The 9,920-nt window shown below is 37.4% G+C and overlaps 2 protein-coding genes across 4 annotated transcripts; one reads left to right on the top strand and one right to left on the bottom strand.

The window, feature by feature from the left end:
* Nucleotides 1-275: 275 nt before the first annotated feature.
* Nucleotides 276-5,750, bottom strand: LOC114137159 (Golgi reassembly-stacking protein 1-like). Of its 3 annotated transcripts, none has more exons than XM_028005743.1 (9): nt 5,529-5,750; nt 5,019-5,099; nt 4,079-4,282; nt 3,866-3,952; nt 3,637-3,767; nt 2,548-2,686; nt 2,358-2,469; nt 1,430-1,552; nt 276-1,106 (listed from the first exon to the last, which is right to left on the bottom strand). In XM_028005743.1, the coding sequence occupies exons 1-9, from the start codon at nt 5,592-5,594 to the stop codon at nt 862-864; spliced, it is 1,188 nt and encodes a 395-aa protein (XP_027861544.1). In that variant the 5' UTR covers nt 5,595-5,750; the 3' UTR covers nt 276-861. The 3 variants fall into 3 exon arrangements, with proteins under 3 accessions (XP_027861544.1, XP_027861545.1, XP_027861546.1); XM_028005744.1 differs by having other exon boundaries at nt 5,519-5,750; XM_028005745.1 differs by lacking the exon at nt 5,529-5,750 and adding an exon at nt 5,234-5,496.
* A 638-nt stretch (nt 5,751-6,388) lies between these two features.
* Nucleotides 6,389-9,777, top strand: LOC114137160 (chymotrypsin-like elastase family member 2A; the record flags this gene model as incomplete). Its single annotated transcript, XM_028005746.1, has 8 exons — nt 6,389-6,465; nt 6,558-6,651; nt 6,740-6,846; nt 6,955-7,083; nt 7,887-8,023; nt 8,123-8,268; nt 9,444-9,593; nt 9,689-9,777. Coding segments are annotated over 8 exons (861 nt in total), but the record flags the coding sequence as incomplete, so codon positions are not given.
* Nucleotides 9,778-9,920: the final 143 nt, after the last annotated feature.

Here is a 9,920-nt window from a genome sequence, read left to right on the forward strand (position 1 = left end):
CTCCATTCATGACATAAAAACGCAAGTCTTGATATGTCATCATTTTTCAAGCTGCAGTGAAGGAAAATGGCATTAACCAGGAGGCGTTTGCTGACCCCTGCTGTCGAGAAGCATAATCTCACTCTTAAGCCGCTGTTCGAAACCTGAATTGTGAAAATTATAACTAAAATTTGAAGGGAAATTTTTTTAAAAATCAGATCATTGCATGGATCATTAGTTCTGATGTTTCCTAGCTGGAAAAAAAATAACCTTCTGTACAATAATGCAACCACTTCCATTTTTTAAATAATTATTTTTTTAATATAAATAAAGCTTGAAACATAATTTGACATAAAAACCTCCAGAAAAACAGGAGCAGCATCCCACGTTTCACTCATTTACACCAATCAAAACTTTGATGTAAGCACTTGAAGGCAGAAAGTATCAAACAGTAAATGCCTGAGAATAAAAAAAAAACTAATTTTCACACTTGATCCTCCCTAATGAAAAAATAAAACCCACATTCCACAATGCCAAAAATAAAAATCCCGGCCTTCTTCTTATGCATACTTGTCAGCTTTTTTGCACCAACTCAACTAAGGCTTCATTTAGTGAAATCTTAAAACAAAGTTAAGTACATTCACGATGCTTTACCGTCTCTGTAATTCTTAACAGTCGATACAATCTTTTTCTTTTTGTAAATGTGCAATGCAGCATGCAACAGTGGCACTGGTAGAAATAAAAGGCGTTTCAACTTAAAAACAGGTCCAGTGATAAGAGTTTAAAATAATAATTTTTAAAAAAGTAGCACTTTTCCATCACCGTGTGCTCTTAATCCTCTTTCTGCACCATTCTCTTTGCTGCTGCAGCTATTTAACTGCCTCATGTATCAGGCTCAGTCATCTCCTGCTCTAAGCGATGGCCTGAGCTGAAAACTTCCGGGTTAGGATTCTGCATCTCTGGGATGATCCCCACGCTCTCTGTGGCGTCGTTGAGGGCAGCAGCATCCTCTGCATCCTCTCTGGGACTGCCGCTAAGATTTGCAACACTCTCTTGCAGTGCTTGATGAGTGTTTTCTTCTTCCTCCCTCTCTTGAGATAAACGCTTTTGGTCAAACCTGGAATCATCTACAAAGGATTATCATATAAGTAGTCAAACTGTCAAAAAAGTTTAGTACATCAACTAAAACATCAATTTTCGTCCGTCTGTTGTTGAGAAACACTAAGCATATGTATTAATAATCGGGAGTCCTTACATTAAATGTAAATGTTATGTTTATTTTCTGTGCTAGAATAGAAAAGAATGCACCTAGACCGAAGGATTTAATGACTTGAGAGCTGGAAGCTGCTTAAACTGAGTTCATAGTTTGTTTTTTTTCAACCAAGACTGCATATTAAACACGTAATTGTTCCATCTAGTGGCACAATGTGATTGAGAGTGAAGTGCTTACCCAAGCTGCATTGGTCACGCGTGTCATCTCCATAATGAGCAACCATAGAGCTGTGGCCTTCGTCATTGGTGGAAACAGCTTCAGATAAATCTGAGATTATGGCTCCAGGAGAGATGGAGGCATCTGAAAACAGCGCAATGCAAAAGCAAATTATTTGGTGTGAAAGTACAGAAAATATTGACTTGATCAGCATTTCTAGTGGTAAACGTAAATGGTTTGAAGAAAAATTCTTTGCCACATTTTGTCATCTTAAAACGACCTACTGTAATATATTTTATAGGGGTTTCATGTGATAGACCAACACAAAATAGTGTGTAATTGTAAAGTGGAAAAAAAAAAAAAGATTTTCAATAAAAAAAATGTGGTTAGTATTCAACTTGAACTCTCTAAGATAAAAATAAGTAAGATCCATTACAACAAACTTCCCTCACAAAGAAGTCCACCATGCAGCATTCTCTCTCCCAACTGTTGAGCTACAATATGTACATTTTTCATTTAAATACCGTACATGAAAAGCTGGTAGAGACAAATCCCAGCTGTAATTAAGAATAATTTCATTTTTTAATTAAATATGTTAGCCGATATTAATGGCTATTGTATGTATATATATATATATATATATATATATTTCTCTTCATATTTGCAGTATCTATTTTAAGAGCGGGAAGGTGGGGAGTTGCCCATGTGGTATTTGTTTGGTAATGTGACAGTGATAGTGACGCAGCACAGGATTGTGGGTGTTTAACTCAAAGCTGAAATGCAATATGGTCACTTTTGCAGTGTTGAAGGTGGATATGTAGATATGTAATATTGATACATATCAGTTATCGGCCATAACGGATGTCAATATTGACCCAGATTGTCTTATCAGTTTATCTCTGGAAAAAATTTAACAGATTTGAATAGTTTTTCTAGGGAAGGTAGCTACCAATGTCTGCAGACTCCTGTGGAAGTGAGATTTTGCTCCAATCGAGCACAACTCCCTCCGTTTCAGTTAAACCTGCTTCATTAGTTGGGCTATTTTCACTCAGTAGAGGCACCTGAGGAGACAGAAGCGCAAACATTAAAAGTCACATCAAATGGAAAACAAAGCTATAACAGGTAAGAACAACCTGTACCTCACTCTGACCAGATGAAATCTCCACTTCTCTGGTGCTTGTATCTGCTGGTTGAGGAACATTTCTGTTCTGGACATTTGGGTGAACTGGATGAGACGGGATTCTGTGCAGGTAGCCGTAGCCAATCCCACAGCCCAAGCTGAAATAAATTAAAAAAATGGAAAGACAAGTCATGCATGTGCTTCTATACATACATAAGAAAGTCCAGCCAAAATATATTCACATCTATTAAAAAAAACTACTTAGACTGCAATTTACATTAACAAAACTATTTATTCTTACTGTAAGAGATAAAAACTAGAAGCAAACAGCAATGAGAAGCTTTTTTTTTTCTTCTTGGGCTGAGAAAGATTTCTTGGTGCCTCTCTGGTCTGTAATGTAATTCATTTTTAACTGATCAAATTTAGATCTGGACTCCACCAAAGATGCTCAAAAACGTTTACCATCAATGTTGCTGCTTGATCACGTACACAACTCAGGCTTTGGATCACAGATGGATGTTTAGCTACAAGGTTTGGAGCTGCTGAGAGCTATGAATTTCTACATGCATGGCGTCCATATTTTATCACTTTTTTCTAATGTGAAGAGGGTAACAGACCTATAATGAATAAATATATCAGTTTATGACGCAAAACATGAAATATCTTGAATTTATGTCCTCGCTAAGGTTTACTTAGGCTAAAATTATCGAGATTATGCTTCTACCTTTATATACTTATACATTCACGTTCAATAAATATGCATGTCAATGAGGCTTGTTTTTGTTTCAATGGAATAATGAAATATGAATCTGGCTAATCTTAAATGCTGCATTTTCATTAACTGTAAGTGGAAAATAATCGTTAATTAACAGAAACAAAGACTTCAAAATGGCAGTATATTTGTAATTAATTAATGTGTTTTAGTCAGTGAATAGTTACTAAAATAATTCAGTAACACTAATTTATTGAATAGGTCTATCTACATTATAAATATAAATAACCTATTTCTTTAGGTTGTTTCAATACAGAAGAGTTCTATTAGTCAGCAAACATTCTTAATTGATACAAATCTGGTTAATTTATTAATTTATTAAAGCTGATCACCCACCTTCCCTCTCCTCCCCAGGCTCCGTTAGGGGTCACTACAATCTCCCTGCACTGTTCGGTCTGCGTGTTATAAACTAAGAGCTTCAAAGGCTTCCCCTCATTGGCTTCAATTAAGGAGAAGAAATCTTCAGACTGTAAAGGTACATGAAAAACAATTGTGCAACTTGAATTTTTTAGCTTTTCTGATGTTTTTTCTTCTTTTCTTAAAAGTAGAACACATAAAGACCTACATCTTGTAACACTTGGTCAGCCCCGACAATAAAGTCGTCATGTGGAATAAGGCCAGCGAGCGCTGCAGGGGAATTCTCCTCCACATCCTGAAAGCAAAAAGAGATTCAATGCATCAAATCATTTTAAACAAAATGTTTTTGTCTTTGTATCGTTCACAGGACGGCCAGAATTGAAGACACGAATCTACAAAACGAGGAGTAGCCCCGACTTACCAACACGTGCCACACATTCTCGTTGACTCCTTCAAAGCTGCAGAAGCGAACGCTGGCGCCCAGTAACCCCTGACCACCCCACATGTTACTGGGTGTCACCTCCAGCTCCCTCACCCGCTGGGTTTTGGAGTTGTACACTTCAAGCCTGACTGTCTTCTCCATATTGGCCTTCAGCAGATCTCTCAGCAAGTCGTTCTCCTTATTCTGGGGGAAACAAAGGCACCACCTAAGTTAGTGCTAAAGGTAAAACGTTACAGCTGTACAAAGAAAAACTGGACCCAATTTATATGCAACACAAATGATACATTTCTCAATAAGTTATGGAGTTACTGATGAGTTAAGGGCTGGACCTAAAACAGGCCAATTCTCAAAGAAAACCTGTTGGAAACTAAAATATTTAAGACTGAGTTGGAGGTTCCAGGAATTCAATAATACTAAAACATTCAGAACTACAGTGTAATTTGTTTAGCTTAGCTTTAAAGTTAGCTCTAAAGATGATGTTCACTGACGCTCTCTATCCAATTTCAATGACTTTCAGCTATCTACAAAGAACAGGACAAAGATTTTAGTCTATTGATGTGCAAGTCTGGTAGATGAAGCTACTCAAAAAGTATGTATCATTGTAGTTTCACAATGAATTTACTCCCGGGGGGGGGGGGGCTGTATACAATCACCCACCTTTATTTCTAAACCAATAATAATGTGTGATCATTTCCACATCACACATTATGCAATACTTTCTCTGTCACTCATCTTAAAATACACTGGAGTTTGTGGATGAACTGTATGGGAAGTTGGATGGATACTTTAAGACAGTTGGATAGTAAATAAAGTCTCATTAATAATTTTTTTCCCCCATTTCTATCCAGTACCAATCTAATTCTATCATTATCCAGGCTTTGTAGAATGTTTCTGTTAATATAATATGACATTTACTCACAAGTCTGGTGTTCCCTATCGAGAGAATGAAGTCAAAGAAAGGCTCCAGACCAGCCTTCAGAGCAGGCGAGTCTTCTTGAACCTGAAAGGTAAAACAACTCATTTGTCGTCCTCCTGTGTCTGTTTCAGATATTGCATGTGTCAGAAAAAGAAAGTCTTTGCTGGAAGCAACAAACACATAGCTGGCGCTTCTCGGCTGTTTGCCCCTTGACTTACTTTATTATTTATGCCAGGTCATTTTTCGGAAGTTTGGCACAGAAAACACTGAAATTATATCAGGGTAAAATAACAGCTTTGGGTTGGTGCCAAATGCCACCTCATCATAATGACAGTGTTGGGCGGCGGGTGCCAACAACAAACATCTTCAGTTTTTTTAAGATAAATAAAAAATGTCATTACAATTAAGAATATTCAGAACGTTCTTAACGCTAAACTGAACTGTAAACCCATTAGCAGCTAAATTTGCCGTAATGACATTAATAACCTTGCGCTACACCTTACAAAAACGTACTCCGTGAACATGATAGCCACTGTTACTTCCACCGTCCGACAGGAGGGAGCTCTGCGGTAGCCCCATTGTCTTCAGCGGGTACAGTTCGTGTTAAGTGTCAATGAGGTAGAGTTGTGGTAGAGACCATTATAGGAAGGCGTACAGTACACCAGGATGCAGCTAGCTGACACTAGCATGAGAGGCAGTTTAACAGCAGGTGCAACACAGAGTCAGGCAAAGCTAAAAAAGAAAGGATAGCAGATAAATCGAACTAATCTGTGCTCGTCTACAGTGTGTACAAAGAGAGGGGAACATCTGTATTTGATTAGCCGTGTCTTGAAAGGTTGCTAAAGAACGGACAACAGTGATTTCATTCATTAAAATGGTTACTGTGAAATTAGAAATGTAGTGGTGTTAAATATTGTTGACCTTACAATCTGGGGAACATTTTCTTTACTTTAGCTGGTGCTAAAGTAAACTCTTATCTTGTTGGACCTTGTTTTTGTTTGACTCACCTGTCTCACAGAGGGTTTAGCAGAATTTCTTGTAATGTGACTGGATGACATCATGTGACTTCATCTGGTCTTTTCCCAGCATATCAGAACATGATCAAAAGAAATAAGTTCTTGTGTAAGTAATGTTACTTCTAAGTATAAAAATGCGTTAACATGCATGAACATATGTTTTAATTTGGAGCTAAATTTTGGTACTGAACAACACAAACATAAAATGTCTTATTTTGTTAACCATTACAGTTACTGTATGTTGATCCCCCAGTTTGTGTGAGGAACTCACCACCCTGGCTGCTGATTGGCCAGGTATCTCAACATTTGTGTAACTCAGACAAATCTTTTGAAGGTCTTCCCTTGTGAAACTGATATAAATACTTAAAGGCAAACTGCATTGAGTATTCAATACTCCAAAATGATTTGGCTGGTGGTTCTCCTGTCCTGCTTTGGTATGCATAGACAACATTCACTTTTGTTTTTAAACTGTGAACATTAACGTTGTCACTATGTCCTGCATTTATGATCTTGTGTTTTCCAAAAGGGCTGTTTGTGCGAATGAACCTTTAAACTATAAAGTAAACAATGGAAGGGTGATAGGAGGCAGTGATGCTAAACCAAACACCTGGAAATGGCAGGTAAAGTATTAATTACGCTTCTTCTGTAAAATTAAAATCAAATACCACATTTGATTTTATGTGATGTTCACTCTTTGGATTCTCTTAGATTTCTCTGCAGCTTGATTTATACAATGAAGGATACTTCAGCCACATCTGCGGAGGCTCCATTGTTGATAGTTTCTACATCATGACAGCAGCTCACTGCATCATAAGGTGGGAGTTTCTTACACTGGGCATCTGTAGGTCTACCATTTCTTGTTTGGTGCTTGATAAATAAGCGCATCTGATCATAGTGTGTTTTTTTCTCTCTGTCTCCGTCAGCTCGGAGGTCAGTCAGTACCGCGTGGTGGCTGGTGAGTACACTCTGTTTGAATATGAAGGCAGTGAGCAGTTCACCTCTGTGGAAAAAATCATCATCCATCCTGACTGGAATGGCGATCTGGCCAACGGGTAAAGGAGCAGCTAGCAATATTTAATCTCTTAGTTTAACCTCAAACCTGCACACATAAATGTGAGCTGTGCTGCAATAATGAAAAAATGTAGTACATGAAATGAGTGACTTCTAAATGGTATGCTATATATTTTTTTCTAAAATGGTAAATGGCTTATACAAGCTTATGGTGGTAACCTACATTGTAGTCACAGCTGCCTTGGAGCAGACTGACAGAAACAAGGCTGCCATACACTCATTACCACCTGTTGCTCTGGCCACCACCAGCAGGCAAGGCAGGTGAAGTGTTTGTTCAATGACACAATGACAAAGAGTGAGTGGGGATTCAAACCAGCAACCCACCGGTTACAGGACAAACTCCTACCTCCTGTCATCCCAAATGGATTTTGGCATAATGGCATTTTTTCCACACTTATTCATTTTTGTAACTTAATAAAACACTAGACATGTGCAACATAAAATATAATTGAAATAATATTAAATGTATTGAATACAAAGCACTTTTAGGTAATTTTCCATTTGAACAGCCAACAGAAACTACAACTGTTGAAAAACCTTCATTTGCGACATTTAATTTCACTCTGGGGTTAAGAACGTATATTTGAATTGAATTGAAATTAAATTGATCAAATTAAAATTAAATAAAAAACAAACAATCCAACAAGATAAAACAGGAATTAGTATATTTTATATTTGCTATAGTTGCTGCTGATGTCTCTTTTTTTCTATATATATATATATATATATACTGTATATATATTATTGCATTAGTAAGGCTAGTTATTTTTTCTATTTCCCTCAGCAATGACATTGCTCTGTTGAAGCTGGTTAATCATATCTATGACAACGGTTATGTGGAAATCACAAACCTTCCCTATCCGGACCAGACGCTGCCTCATGGCTTCACCTGTTACATCACAGGCTGGGGATTAATGGACTGTGAGTAATAATCATGTACAAATTACAAATGCACAAACAGCCCATAAAAATAGAAAAAAATATGTAAAAATAAAATGTATTTTATGCTTACTAACTCAGATAATGGAAGCGTCCCTGACAAACTGCAGGTGGCTCCTTTGGATGTAGTGGAGCAGGCAGTCTGCTCCCAGCCAGAGTGGTGGGGCAGCATTGCTCTTAAAACGATGGTGTGTGCTGGAGGCGATGGTGTCATATCTGGTTGCCAGGTTTGTAGACAAAGACATGGTTTGTAAGATATATATAGTATATATATAAACCTGAAAATGAAAATGTTTTGTAAATGATTTTCTTCATGAACTAATAGTTTTACTATAGGGGGGAACAGCAAGATCATCAATAAAACTAAAAATTTTGTAAGGGCTAATGTCTAACATCTGGCACTGTGGTTTTCCAAATTGGAGGTGGAACCCCACAGTGATGGTCGTGAAACATGATATAAGATAAGAGATAAGATAAGATAAGATAAGATTTATTTGTCATTGTCATCAACAGATTACGAGATTGAGATTTGCTCGACTCGAGTTAAGATGCAGGTTATGTGTATATACATAATATACAAAGATAAGGAAATAAATAGTACAAAATGAGAAATAAATAGACATCAGAAGATGGTTGCAGCGCCTGGAGGTGTCGCAACAGAATTTACATTTTTAACAAAGTGGTGTCAAGAGCAGAAGTTCTTATGCCTTTGAATTTAGTGCCATGATTGCCATCGGGTAAAAACTGTTTTTAGGCGATTTGTCCTGGTTTTTATTGCTCTGTATCTCTTGCCTGATGGCAGCAGCTGGAAGAGACCATGGCCAGGGTGTGAAGAGTCATTTAAAATGTCCAAAAATTTCTTGTGGAGCCTGGAAGTGTAAATCTGTTCCATAGTGAGGCATATGAGGCAACCCAAGGCAAAAGCAAATTTTGTGTCACCGTAGGTGTCAAACAGCAAATCAAAAGTCCAAACTGATGTCAGTATGACATGTAAGTGCACCTAGTTCATTTTTAATCTTAAAAATTTTGCTATAAAATTGAATTGAATAGAGATTATTGTTATCCTGTTGTGGAACTGTTCCCACTACTTTGACATGGATTTTAGGTCAACAACCAGATCAAAATAATATTCAAAGCTAATTTGCATGATGTGATTAAATATAATATTGGTTGTAGGTCTCATGTCTAGCTGAACATTATGCCTTTATTTCCTTTTCTAAACAGCAATGCTCATATATGTCCACTCTTCGTGTTTGGGGCAAAAGGTTTCTGGAAATATTTTTGTGGGGTTAGAAGCTATAACGTTTTGGAATCACCGATCTGTGCAGAGTTGTGCACTTTGTGAACTAAAAGTGTATAGAGTTACTGTATGTAGTGCATATGAATGATGATAATTTCCCAGGGCGACTCTGGAGGTCCCCTGAACTGCTTAACCGATGGAGTTTGGAGAGTCCATGGTGTGGTGAGTTACGGTCCAGCGGGCATGTGCAACCAAAAGTTCAAACCAACTGTCTTCACCAGAGTTTCCTCCTTCCTTCACTGGATTTATTCGGTAAACAACATGAAGCCACCAGAATGAAATGATATTTACCCAAATTGATGAATGCTGGGTCTATTTTACTTTTTTCTTTGTTTTTGTTTTTTCAGGTGATAGATCAAGCTTTTTAGATAGAAATGTGTGGACTTCTAACATGCATGTGGCATTAGTAAAATAAAAATCCTCTTATGTCTCAGTCCTTCACTTCAAATTCTTGAAAAACTCCAAAGTGTGTCATGTTTTCACCACACAGCACAACATTCCTCTTGCTGCAAGAGCCTGACACTCCTTTTACGGTCTCAGAAATGCATTCCTTATTGAACTTATTGCATGTCCTGTTGC

The sequence above is a fragment of the Xiphophorus couchianus genome, chromosome 21 (assembly GCF_001444195.1).
Source record: "Xiphophorus couchianus chromosome 21, X_couchianus-1.0, whole genome shotgun sequence".
Classification (NCBI taxonomy): domain Eukaryota; kingdom Metazoa; phylum Chordata; class Actinopteri; order Cyprinodontiformes; family Poeciliidae; genus Xiphophorus; species Xiphophorus couchianus.